The sequence below is a fragment of the Octopus sinensis genome, linkage group LG6 (genome assembly GCF_006345805.1).
Source record: "Octopus sinensis linkage group LG6, ASM634580v1, whole genome shotgun sequence".
In the NCBI taxonomy this organism is placed as follows: domain Eukaryota; kingdom Metazoa; phylum Mollusca; class Cephalopoda; order Octopoda; family Octopodidae; genus Octopus; species Octopus sinensis.
This window is the reverse complement of record NC_043002.1, coordinates 113,117,820-113,132,819: the sequence shown is the minus strand read 5'-3', so window position 1 is coordinate 113,132,819 and position 15,000 is coordinate 113,117,820. Positions and strand designations below refer to the sequence as shown.

Below are 15,000 nucleotides of genomic sequence, written 5' to 3'. Positions count from 1 at the left end.
TTTTTTAATTAGTATATCCAAGAATGGGAGCTCCTTTTGGTTGTATTCCATTGTGAACTGTATATTTGGGTTTATTCTGTTCAATAGGTTTTTAAATTTTAGGAGTTTATCTGTGTTTTCATTCAAGAGTATAAAACAATCGTCCAGGAATCGTTTCCAATTCTCTTTTATGTATTGAGAGAGGGGGTTTCCAAAGATTGATAAAGATTCCTGGTAAATGATTATTTCCAGGTAGCCCATTGGCTACATTCTTCAGACATATTGACTCAAATATATATTTTTTAACCTTTTAAAACAAGCCTTCTGTAGTTTTTTCACTTTTTACTATTTTCTATATATTCACAACGTGCTTTCACAAACCAACTTTCTCATATATTATATATATATATATATATATATATATATATATATATATATATATATATACATACATACATACACACACACACACATATAATATATATATGCATCGCGGGATTCGTCGTGACAAGACGTACTTTTCATACTCCGGTCAAGTCAGTAGCCAAAGAAGCATATTTCAACTCAAGCCAGCAGAAACTTTCCTTGTTTATAGTCCCAGAACTTTTGAATTCTACTATTCTACTATTTTACTACCATCGGAGGATAAATTTATACAAATTTATATACAACCTGGAGAAAGAAATATAAACCAAAACTAAACCTAAAACTAGTCCCGTGAGTACAATTCTTTTCTCTTGATCTGTATTAAACACACCGCTCATTCTGATTTGTACTAAATACACTGAACTCTACCACACACACCCAGATATAGCCACGAATTTCCCAATATATCGACACAAACTTTTCAACGGTGCATTCACTATTATACATCAAGCCATCAATTACAAACGTACAGTGTATAATACTGTCCCACTGAATATGGCCAATAATATTCCAAAACGCCACTGGGTTGAAAATGAAATCAGTTCACTGATAAACGCTTGGTACACTCACCATAACGATTGTGTAAAAGTTAATGTTTACATTAAAATCGCTGAAAAATTAGCAAAAATATCCTTTTACAGTTCTGTAAAACAGATCGAAAATAAAATAAAAGAGATCGTAAGATCATTTCCTATTTTCCACACGCACATGGCAACACTTGAAGCCATACTTGTCAATGAATGTAGTGCACCAAATGGCCCAACTCCAACAGGTCAGGGGTCACTTCAACGACCCGATAGCCAGCAACAAACAACATCCTCATTGATATCGCTATCTGACCTAATTCCACCCAACACTACCTTGGCAAGCCAGGACTCACTATCACAACAACAACAACAGCCTGCTTCTGCTACTACATTGGAAGCACCTTGTTTGGCACCAGTATTTGACCCGATTCCACCCAGCCCTACTGTTACAAGTCAAGTTTCACTGCTGCTACAGCAACAACAACAACAACAACAACACTCTGCTACTGCTACTACAATAGGACCACTGACCAACATAAAACATAACTTAGAACAATGCAAACATCAAACTACCCATACCTCGACATTCCTGTTAAATGTACGTGGCATCAACCCATCAATCATTGCCCAAAAATGGAAGATCCCATATATAGAGAGTTGGCTTGCCGAAACGACACATTGCTTCCCTTTCTTTATCCTTACTGAAACTCATCTAAACAACACCCATATGGATGCCGAGGTGAAAATAAAAGATTTCACCATCGTTATTGGGACCGCCTTAAAGCTTTGAAACTCTACTCTTTCCAGCGTCGCCGTCAGCGGTACATCATTTGTACGATTTGGAGAATATACCACCAACTTTGCCCAAACGACTTGAACATTAGCTTCAAGGTTCATCCAAGACTGAGACCACGGGCCATACGTCTCCTGCCCAATTCAAGATCACAGCATACATGTACACTGCAACATAATTTCTTTTCCTCAACAAGCCCTGCCCTGTTTAACATTGTCCCGAAAGAGATCAAAGAGGAAAAGGATCCCATCAACTTTAACAGGCTGGATAGATTCTTTCAAGGAATACCAGATAAGCCACCCATAATTGGATACAACTCACCCAACAAAAACTCACTACTTGAATGGACCATAAACAAAACTTGACTTAAACAGGATTTAGATAATCCTATCAGGTGGTGCTATTAAGTTAGACATGGACTGGACCAATCTTTGGTCGAAACATATCTAAGTTGTATGTGTGTGGGTATGTGTGTGTCTGTGTATGTATATATATATATATATATATATAGATAAACATATATACATATACATATATGTTACATATTATATACATACACAAGCACACACATTAATATATGCGAATATACCTGTATATATATGTATATATATATATATATATAGATATATATATATAATATATATATATATATATGTGTGAAATAGAAAGATGAATAATCTTGTAGTAGATTAATCAAAAGTTTAACCGATACCTTAGTAGCAAAAAAATCACAGCAGTAAACAGCACGGTTGGAGGTACAACCATCTGGCGTTGCAACCGTGCGTTGGTGCGGATAATTGAAATTAAAACATTATTGGTGAATTGAAGAAATGGAGCTGAACGCAGATTGAACAGAAATCGTTTTATTATTTCATCTACACGTGTTTCGAAAGGCACAAATTACCAAAATCCGATTGAATAATGGAACCATATTGTGTCTTTCTCTTCAGGAAGAAAAAGGAAATCCGTTGGAAAACAAAAAACAGAACAGAGGCGGAGCAAAAACAAATCGAACTACGCTCGCTCCTAAAAGCCCATGGCGAACAACGGATTTCCTTTTTTCTTCCTGAAGAGAAAGACACAATATGGTCCCATTATTCAATCGGATTTTGTAATTTGTGCCTTTCGAAACACGTGTAGAATGAAATAAAACGATTTCTGTTCAATCTGCGTTCAGCTCCATTTCTACAATTCACCAAATATATATATATATATATATATATATATATATATATATATATATATATATGTATATATATATATATATATATATATATCTATATATATATATATATATATATATATATATGCCAATAATTCGTTTCCAATGAAAGTAGTAAAGTAGTGAATTGAAAGAGTCTGTTGAAAGAGTCTGTAGTCTGTCGAAAGAGACATATATTCCGCCTTAGAATTATATATTTCAGCGAAAAGGAATTTGGTTGTGCAGTGAAAGAAGTCGATAGCGAGAACGAAATGTAACAACAAAACTAAACAACTGTAGTAACATCCTGAACAACAAGACCAAATCTGATGTTTGGCAACAACATAGGTAAACATGATTAGATCTTCGATATTTTGTGTATTGTGGCCATTATTATATAGTAACGGAAGAGTTGTTTATATCAGCCTTAGTATTGGACTCCTGCTTACTTTCACAATCCAGAAAGACTGGAATGCAAATTTAACGTGGGTGGGATTTGAATTTAAGAACATTTGAAATTTTGATCGTGTATGGCTGTGGGGTTAAGAAACTCACTCGCTTGCGACTGCGCTGTTTCGGGTTCAGTCCTTCTGGGTGGCACTTTGTACAAGTGTCTCTTGCTCTGGTGCTGGCCTTGTGTGAGTTAATTTTGTTGACAAAAACTGTCTGGAAGTCCGTCCATCTCTCTCTCTCTCTCTCTCCTCTCTCTCACACACACACACACAGGCACACACAAACACAAACGCGCGCGCGCATACACATATGGATTGTTAAAGTAATGCAATGATTCAGTGTGACCATCAGATCAGATATCGAAACCTGACATGTGGTGAACAAAAAAAAGAAAAACTAAACTTGCACAATAATCAACATACCATGTTGAGAACAACTATGACGATTTAAAGTGGGAAATATGCAGGTTGTAGGCAATGATGGGAGTGGACGTAATACTAGTAGTAATTGCTGTGCTTGGAAGTATCAAAACTCAACTGTTTTGAGCATGACTCAAAAAAATTGGTACAAATATAACGATAGAACACTTACAAAAATCATTATTGCTTGGAACCACAAGAGTTCTCTGTAGGGTTCTTGAAGCATGATCAGTAGTTAAGTGTCATCTTAGTCTGTAGCTGTGGACAGTTGACACTTTCTATCATACCCAACAAAAGAAGTTGAGAGTTTTTAAATAAATAGTAATAATAATAATAATAATAATAATATGGGCAGTTGCGGTGGTCAGATATAGTGCGTCCATCCTCAAATGAACTAAGGAGGAAATATCAACACTGGATAGAAGGACGAGAAAGTTGATGAGGCTGCATGGAGCGCTACACCCTAAAGCAAAGGTAAACAGACTGTATATGGAAAGAAAGAATGGTGGCAGAGGACGAATTAGTATAGACCATTGTATAAGGAGTGAAAGGAGAACGCTTGCCGAGTATTTGATAAATGGTGATGAAGACCTGCTGCAATATGCCGTGAAAGATAAGGGTGGATATGCTGATGAAATGATGGACAAGGAAGAGTTTAACCAAAGAGCTGAGGAGAAGAGAAAAGAAGACCTTCCTGAAATGAGAATGCATGGACAGTTTGAAAAGAATGCACAGAACATTAAGGATAATACAGCACCCTGAGCATGGCTTGAGCGAGGTGATTTGAAGCGTACCACCGAAAGCCTGATCATTGCTGCACAAGTCAGTGAAGTATAACATCTATAAAATATCTGACACCCAGAAATGCAGACTCTGTGGAAAGAATGTGGAAAATGTGACCCACTTGGTAAGTGGATGTGAGAGCCTTGCACAAAAATAAAAAAAAAAATACAAGCGCCGCCACGATAATGTATGTGCGCATCTTCATTGGCTCTTATGCCGTAAATGCCAATATGAAGTAACAGAGAAATGGTATGAGAATGTACCAAGTTATGCAGGAGGATGGAAAAGTAACGATACTCTGGGACTATGATTTGCTGACAGATCGTGTAATCGAACACCATCGGCCGGACATTGTCATGTTGAATAATAGAGACAAATACAGCCAGATCATTGGCATAATCATTCCAAGTGACATGAATGTTGTGAGTAAAGAGGTTAAAAAAATCACCAAGTACTCCGAATTGAAAGTGGAAATGGCAAGACTGTATGGAATGCGAGAGGGAAATGTAAAAGTGATACCAGTGGTGATCGGAGCACTGGGCTCAATTCCATTGAAACTTCAAGACTTCTTAAAGCAACTGGAAATTCCATGCAAGATTGATGTCTTGCAAAAAAGAAGCCATATTGGACACATCACATATCTTAAGGAAGGTATCACCCGTCTTTGGTCCTTGTTGTGGCTTGACATATGACTAAAGACTCCGGTGCATTTCTACCAACTCTGTGTTTCGAAGGAATAATAATAATAATAATAATAATAATAATAATGATAATAATAATAATAATAATAATGATAATAATAATAATAATAATAATAATAATAATAATAATAATAATAATAATAATCCTTTCTATTATAGGCACAAGTCCTGAAATTTTGGGGAAGGGGGCTAGTCAATTACATCGACTCTCCTAGGTTTTACACAAAAAGTTGGTGAAGGTCTGTCCAAAAACGAAGTTGGCTGTCTTTAGTCTTTTCAGCTTGGTCCATCACACAAGCTCTTCTGTTAAGGCCACCTGCCTGTCCTTACCAGCCAAAGGAAGGCGGTGGGATGATCTCCCCGATTGACTCAGTGTGTAGCTGGTCAGCCCTATATTGAGGAGTAACGTATTAAACTGTTTCGAATTAATTTAAGTATTTATATTAATTAGGGGAAAGAAAATAAAATCTTGGCGGTAATTGTTAACAACTACTAAAGAAAAGGGTAGGAAAGGAGATGATTTAAAGAAATTGGGATTAACCTAAAAAATAATATTTACATGTATACTGGAAAACCTTATCAATTTTCTAAGCATTCATAAGGCATAATCTTATTGCATAATATAGTGTTTCGAAAACCGCCTTTACCAAACGACAAAGGATTTTACGTAGAGAAAACCTGTTGCAAAAATGTTTTAGCTAGAAATAAATTAGCGTTCGGTGTAAGGCTGCGAGCTGATAGAATCGTTGTCATGTCAGGTACAATGTTGAGCATCATTGCTTTAATTTCTGAGTTCAAATCCCGCCGGGGTCCAATTTGATTTTTAATCCTTTCGGGTTTCGTTAAAATAAAATACTAGCCAAGTACTGGGATCGACGCTATCGACTAATCTAACCCACCCCTAAAATTGCTGATTTTTTGTGCCAAAATTTAAAACATTAAATTACTTTTCGGAGTTTTGTCAGATCACATATAAAAGAGTTAAATCTCACGTTTTTTTTACTGTATTCACACATAAATCATGAACAACATCCCAGAAAGGCAATAGTATAGCTTTCATAAAATAGTGAATACCTTCGACAGCAGATCACCTATAGTTAGGCTAGAGCAGACCGTTTCATAAAGAGAGCAAGCAGTAAATTCATTAGTAGAAAAATCTTTGATTATTAATTAGCTGCTCACTTTGGCTGCTGCCAGAGATATACTTGGCAAAGTTTTGTGACTAGAATTAACTGGAGAGCTAGCTGACATATTTTTGTGCAGCGATCAACTTCGATTAGTTGCGGAGACGGTAGGTGAAGAGGAAGGGTGTTGGGGTGATCCTGAAGGAAATGAAATAGAGAGAAAGAAGGAAAAAGAAAAATAATGAGGCGAAATAAAATACAAAAAACAAAAAAAACTGAGAGGAAGAGCAAGATAAGTTGGTGTGCATACACATATGCATATACGTATATATATATATATATATATATATATATATATATATATATATATATATGTTTATTGTATATATGTATATGTATATGTATATATATATATATATGTATGTGTATGTGTTTGTGTGTGTGTGTGCGTGCGTGCGTGTGTGTATGTGTGTGCGTGTATGACCTATCCGGTGTAGACATGACTGTGCAGTAGTTAAAACTGTCTCTTATAACCGCACGAGATCAATTCCTCTACTCTGTACCCTGGGCAAGTATATTATACCGTAGTCCCGAGGAGATTTTCCGCGGTTGGATTGCTGCCTTGTACAGTGACATTGAGTCTATCATCCGAGTGAACGGTTTTTTCAAAACCGTTCAAGATTGAACGCTCAGTACGCTAGGGATTCCCTTGTCACTTCTTTCGCATGTATCGGCTCAAGGGCCAATTCATGCAAAAAGTTGGAGGCGTTAGGGGGCGTGCTGCATGATCTGTAGTATGGAAGAGGAGCAACTGCGTATGTGGATGGCATCTCCATCATCGTGTACGAAGAAGGGCAGCTTCCTTATGTGGAAAACGCCATCAAAGGATACGAGGCGGTGGAAGGAGCAAAGGTTCACCAGGACAAGTCGGTCGGCTTGCAACTTGGCACATGGAGGGGCAAGTCGATGTCGTCCAATAACGTCGTGGGGCGTTGGACGGAAGGTCCGGTTAAGTTGCTAGGGGTCTGGTTCGGTCCAGACCTCCAAATAGAGAAGAATTGGAGGGAGGTCACGGCCAAGGTGACTGCCCTAATCCAGACCTGGTTTGGGCGGGCATTATCCTTGGTAGAGAGGGCGGAGATGGTGCAGATGTTCATAGCATCTGTCATCACTTATAGCCTGACCGTTGTGCCTCCCCCGTTGGAAAGAATCTTTTCCCGCTTTTTGTGGAAGAGAGGAAAGCCAATTGTGAAGCGCTCTGCTGCCAAAAGTCGCTAAAGGGTGAGCTAGGGATGCCTTGGCTGAAGATGCGAAAATTCGCGTTAAGGTTCAGGCACCTCTGGCTTTATCTGGATGGGGGGAGGGGAAGGTGTGCTCAGCGCATGCAAAGTTCTACTCTCCACAGTAAACGTCCTTAATGGACATTGTTCCATTGGTCAAACGAAGAGCTAGGCTGGGGGATTGGCAATTGGAGAGTCTAACGGCACCCCAGCTACTCTCTCGGGTGGGCAATACTGGCAACAGGAGTTCCACTTCAGATTTCTATAGCGGGTTAGTTGAATTGATGTCAGACGATGTCCTGGGGGAGACTCTGGACGTCGATGGAAATCAGTTGATAAACCTGTTCAGAAGAGCCTTCGGGCCGGGGTATCTTGACAATTACCAGAAATCCCTGGTTTGGCAGTGCTACCGTTCGGCTTTGCCTGTTCGAGACAAGCTGTCAAGGCACGGAAGTGCCGTCTCGCCGACATTCCCGAGGTACGGGCGGGACAGAGAAACTGTCTTGCACGCTTTCGTGGAATATCCAGAATTAACGGGACTGATAGCTTTTGTCGACCAACTGTTGCCAACGATAGGAAGGGTACAGTTCTCAGCTGAGTCTATTATCAAGATTGTGCCGCCTCCTACTTTTAACAGGGAAAGGAAGGCTTGTTTTTTCTGCGTAGTAGCCATACTGAAAGAAACAGTATGGAAGATGCGTGTAAGAGGTATAGCGACAGGTATTTCACATCAGGAATATTGCAAAATAAATACTCAAACGTGTGTGTGTGAGTGTGTGTGTGTGTGTGTGTGTATAAAAATTAATAGTTGTGTTCAAGCTAATTATAATAATTATATAAACACTACTGATATCGTAGTGTTACAACTCCCCCTCCTCCTCACCTCCTCCTCCTCCTCCTCCTACTACTACTAAGAAATATCAACAATAATTATATTTACATACATACATACATACATACATACATACATTCATACATACATACATGCATACATACATACTCGCACAAATACTGGGAACAGTATCTCTTGAACATGCTATCCTTCACACAAGAAAAACTTACACTTATGAAATAAATATTTCTTCACGTGCGATTAATAAAAAAAATGATATTAAAATACGCAAATACCTCCACATGCACACATGAATACGTGCAAATATAAAACATACCCCACTTTACACGTGTACACTTAGAACTATTCACATAAGAACATAAATTTTCCCCAGACTTAGATATATACAAAATCACTCATACATATAGATGCTTTCACAACCGAAACGTACTTTCCAAACTTTTACGTCTATGAGGATATCGAACTGATTCTTGATGATTAATGTTCAATGTGAAATCTGTCAAAATCTGAGAAATCCACAGAACTTCTTTGGTTTGAACCCCCAAATCAATAATGCAGCGTGTACTTACTCAAGATTTATCGAATATATTTGTTGTTCTTATGCTTGAGAGTTATATTAAAAAATTGCTGTTTAGAGGCAGGTTAAGTGTCTAGAATGTTCCATACATATACGCACCTTAATTAAGTGGCTAACTGAGATGATAGATCAATGTCTTAAAACCCCCCAATGGTCTTGTATCCAATAAGGATATCGCTGAAAGTTCTCCCAAAAGCCTGGCGAAAGGTGGTTATTGAATATAGAAATAACATGCATCATATGCATCAATAAAGGCTAATTTATTGGTCAATTACATTTATGTTGTGATTCTAAAGAATCTTTGGATGTGTTGACCTCGGGCCATTTGCTGTTCTATTGAAGTGAAACCGGAAACTATTATAATTAAGGATTGATCAATGGTGTATTTATATATCAACGCATAATAACCGATTAATAAATGGATAATTCTGATAATTAAATCACGGAGATATGAAAGAAAACACCAACACCTTAAAAGTCAATAATCTATATATAATCTTTGCACGTATGTTTGTAGGCACGCCTGCATACATATATGTATGTATATATGTATGTATGTATGTATGTAACAATCTATCTATCTATCTATCTATCTATCTATCTATCTATCTATCTATCTATCTATCTATCTACTATCTATCTATCTATCTATCTATCTGTCTGTCTGTCTGTCTGTCTTCTACCTATCTGTCTATCTCTATCTATCTATCTATCTATCTATCTATCTATCTATCTATCTATCTATCTATCTATCTATCTATCTATCTATCTATCTACACATACATGCTAACATATGTGGTACATTGCAGCTGCTACATATATGCACCGTAGACTGCATGAATAAATATTTGGCTGATTTGTCTAATATTTTTGACTTTTCACTCTTCAGCGTGATATCAGTACTAACCTCAAACTTGATTGTAAAAACTTTGTGTAATAATTCCTACCTAGAACTGCATTTGGAATATCTCTACATACATTACGTGCAGAATCTATTTTCTGGAGTTGTTTTCCGACATGCAGAAGTTCAGTTTCAATATTATGACCTGTATTGATCTCTTTGGTTCTGAAGGGGCTTCGACAGGTCATGGGCGTTGCCCTTCTTCCCTCAACGATTGAAGAAACAATGGAAACAGTTACCTGCTATTGTTAATTCCATAAAATATCAATGCAGGTATATATCTATATATATATATATATATATATATATATATTAAATTAGAGATAAAAGCACTATTAGGCAAATCAAACACACACACACACACATATATATATGTTGTAATATATATATATACACACACGCAATATACATACATACATACATATATTATATATATATATATATATATATATATATATATATATATATATATATATATAAGATAGTGCTACAATAATGTACCAATATTTACTGGAAATAGCAGTCCATAACATACGACGCTAAATTAAAGCTTTACAGTATAAATATACTGGCAAAATTCTTGCGGACGGCGAACGTAAAAAATTTCATCTTACTTGTAGGAAGAACATGAAATAAATGTACAATCCAGAAGCTTCCAAATTCCGTTTGTTAACGTAAATTTAATTTGTTCTCATCGGGTAGACTCACCTAGAGAAAATTTTAAATGTCGCTACATCAATGCCAGTATATACTCGTCTGAAACGCCCATACTGATGTGATCAGAATATTAAACAATGTTATACCACACTATCTTACTTATACTTTTACCTGATGGTGCTTTGTTTTACTGGGAAGCAATACTACTGAATTACACTATTTATGTTTTCTTTTTATATATATATATATATATATATATATATATATTGATTTTATCTCTTTTACTTGTTTCAGTCATGTGACTGCGGCCATGCTGGAGCACCGCCTTTAATCGAGCAACTCGACCTCGGGACTTATTCTTTTTGTAAGCCCAGTACTTATTTTATCGGTCTCTTTTGCCGAACCGCTAAGTGACGGGGACACAAACACACCAGCATCGGTTGTCACGCAATGCTAGGGGAACAAACACAGACACACAAACACATACACATACACATACACACACACACACACACACACACACACACATATATATATATATATTTATATTAAGGGCATTACTATACACAAATGCCTCACGCTAGGAGGGACTCTTAAAGACAAAAATATATATATATATATTATTGGGTCTGGGGAGAGTCATTCTCTTTTTGTGCCTTATTACTTAACACACTCACCGTTTCGATTTCTGCTCATTTACTTATTTGTGTTTTCTAAAATTTCGATGCGTCTAGCAGCATCTTCAAGAGTCACGACTATTGAAGAGGTTGCAAGACACAACGAAAATTTTAGAAAAAATGAGGTAGTAATGTTTGGAAATCGAACCGGTGAGTGTGCTAAGTAATAAGGCACTAAAAGAGAATGACTCTCCCTTGACAATAAAATATTCTTCAACACACGAATTCACAAACCATATGCAAAAACGAAGTTGGCGAGCTGGCAGAAACGTTAGCACGCCGGGTGAAATGTGTAGCCTTATTTCGTCTGCCGTTACGTTCTGAGTTCAAATTCCGCCGAGGTCGACTTTGCCTTTCATCCTTTCGGCGTCGATAAATTAAGTACCAGTTACGCACTGGAGTCGATGTAATCGACTTAATCCGTTTGTCTGTCCTTGCTTTTTCCCTCTGTGTTTAGCTCCTTGTGGGTAGTAAAGAAATAATGTATATATATATATATATATATATATATATATATATATATATATATATATATATATATAAATGGCATACATACATATATATGTATATATTTATACATATATTTATGTATACATATGTCTATATATGTGTGTGTGTGTGTGTGTGTGTGTGTAAGTTTCGGGTTATATTTTGTTATGGTTAGAAGCGAAAGTAATTCGAAAGTTAGATTTTTTTTCTTCCCTACTGTACGTAGAAAAAGAAAAAGAACGTTGATCTATGTATATTTGTCTTTCCAATTCTCTTATACTGATGTGATCAGAATATTAAACAATGTTTGTGGAAGTGATGGAAAAATAACCTCGCTAAAAATAGTAAAATATAACCTAATGGAATTTTGTTAAAATAGACATCTGAAATTGCTGCAGACCTCGTAGATAGCCACTTGAAAAATTTATTCCGAAGAGGGAAACAGAAACTTTCTCTTGAACACTAAAGTTTAAAATAAAATACAGAAATCATTATTGAAATAAATAAAATCTTTGTTTCTGTAGCCTAGAAGTACAATAGATTGTTAATAATTTAACTTTAAGATACTGGAACTAAATATGTCACTGAAGTTTAAACTAGAAATGTTTAGTGGCTGCTCTTTTACACTGAGTCATGATTTTTTAAAATTGTGATTATCATTCATAATAGCTTGCGGTAAATGCTAGTTCCATAAGTACATATTTGTATCTAGGAGCCAACTAAATATTCCTATTCAGTTAAGTAAATATCTATAGTTGACATAGAAGTTTATGTCAAGTGTAACATCAATCTAAATGCAGAAAAAGATTAATAAAACTGCAATGAGAAAACAGAACACAGTTTTGAAATCAAATTCTTCCGGAATGTTCTTTTTATAACACTCAAAATAAAAAAAGAATGAGACTGAATTAAAATTATCTAAACATTTCGAAATGTATTTGTCATGAAATGGATCTTCTGAAACGGTGCAACAGGGTCGTTGATTAGTTGTTTACTGGCAAATCTAAGATTTACAGGAAGTGTGAATTAGTATTCAATATCCATCTTATTTACAGGGGACATCCGCGACGCAAGGTAAATTAAACAGCAACTACAATGAACTGAAATCAAAACTTGACATGTTTGCATCTTTCTAGAAAATTCAGTATCTATCAAAAAGACTACCGATTTAGAAGGTACATGTAATATCTGTATCAGGCAAGTCGGATGTGATGTTTTATTTGTCTATTAATGTGTCTCATTTTGCTGGCTTTTATTTTGAAGTCTTCTATTTCTAGTGTGGTGTCGTTTCCTATTAGATTCGAGCTTTGTTTGTGGTAAATATTACTGAATGCATAGCAAGCTACGAGTGCGTCTGTTAAGTGCGTCTACCCCGCTTTTTTGGAGTGTAATTAGGATATGAGGTTTTCTATATTATGATTGTAACAATTTTCCCCTCTATTTTTAGTCCTATAAGTTCTATAGTGATCTAATGAAGCATTTTAAAAGTGTCTCTGTTACGTTTGCTACGTTTATTTATGGGTGGAAATTTCCATAAGTATTCTGTGTAGAGATGTGCTATTCCAAAGAGAGGAAACATCTTCTGGTTCTTGAGATTTTGTTGTGGATCTTGTCATTGTTACTGATATTGCAATTGATTTCATCATGTTTTATCTATGAGAACATTTTGTCATTTGTACTGTCTGTATTTGTCCTAATATTTTGGAAGACATTTCCCACTTAAGAGATTTTAGGGTTTGTCTCGTATAGTGGCCAATTCCGCATGGTGTATGATGCGTGCTGTTAAAAATAAGTTGTTTCACAAACATATATCGTTCAATCAGCTTTTAAACCTGGAACACGACTTCATGTCTTCCACACTGTATTCAGAACTAACTAGTTTATCAATAGTAATACATTTATCTATGTTTTGAAAGCAGTAGAATAAAAATTTGAAAGAGATTGAGCTTTATTTATGCAGTTATAGATCTAGAGACATAGGAAGTTGTTGATAGAGACGGACATTTAACAAATTGTGCTTCAATAGTAAATAAACAGTGTTGAAGCAATTTAGTTAATTTCTTGTGAACAAATTGGTATCGATGCAAGGCTCTGGGAGACACAGGGAACGGAGAAAATAGGAAAAAATAGCGCCTACAGAGAGGTAACTCACCTAACATCTTAGCTGTCATGCTAAAAAGATCCTGGCAAAGCACCAGTGAAGATTAAGCAGTATAAATTGAGGATGAGTTTATTGTGGAGAAGCCAGGAAGTGCTGGGTTCAAGTATAGGCAGATCAACAAAGAAATGTTTTAGAATTGATGGAGTGTCGTTTTGAGAAAAACACGATATACAAGTTACATTCTTTTACTTCTTCCATGCAGTTAACATGTGTGTGAGAGTGTGTGGGTGTGTATGTGTGTGTGTGTTTGTGTATATATATATATATATATAATATATATATATATATATATATATATATATATATATATAGATATATATGTATATAGATGTACATATATATGTATATACATACATAAATGTATATATGTATGTATATGTATATATATATATATATATATATATATATATATATATATATATATATATACTCACACACACAGACTTTATTAATAAAGCTGCAAAGACATCATGAAACTGTTACTCAGAGTTTCAGACCCCCGTTCGTTGGACAAAACTGTCCGACGATTGGGAGCGCGTCGACACTTTGTATTTTTGCCTTTCGGGCATGCGCATTATTTGCTTTTGATTTTGTCGACTATACAGTATAGTAGAGTTAGTTGGAGACCGTCTGTGCGAAAAACAGTACTATGACGCAGTTCACTCTGCCAGAAATTTGGAAACGATATGATGTACTGCTTAGTATTTGCGCCGGGAGCTTCAATACGAACATTTCAGAGTATATGGGTGTGAATCTGAGGAGAGTGCAATCTGAGGACATGGACCGAGAGTGATAAAACTCAAACATACAGTCAACCTCATAGTGTTTGGATTAATCTCTAGTGATGGCAACGTTAAACCTTAATAAATCTTCCCACACCACCTCAGACTCAACACAGAGGCCTACATTTAGTGCTTGGAGGAGGTAGTGCTGCCCTGGGTCAAGAGGGTGGCTGCTGAAAGACCGTATGTATGGCAACAGGACTCTGCACCATGCCAA

General features: G+C 36.2%; 1 protein-coding gene across 1 annotated transcript in view; it reads left to right on the top strand.

The window, feature by feature from the left end:
- Positions 1–900: 900 nt before the first annotated feature.
- The window catches only part of LOC115212908 (laminin subunit beta-1), a 92,601-nt gene continuing 78,501 nt past the window's right edge, over positions 901–15,000 (top strand). The window contains exon 1 of the mRNA XM_029781724.2: positions 901–1,389. Coding sequence (XP_029637584.2) covers positions 901–1,389 — 489 coding nt within the window. The remainder of the gene's footprint in view (positions 1,390–15,000) is intronic.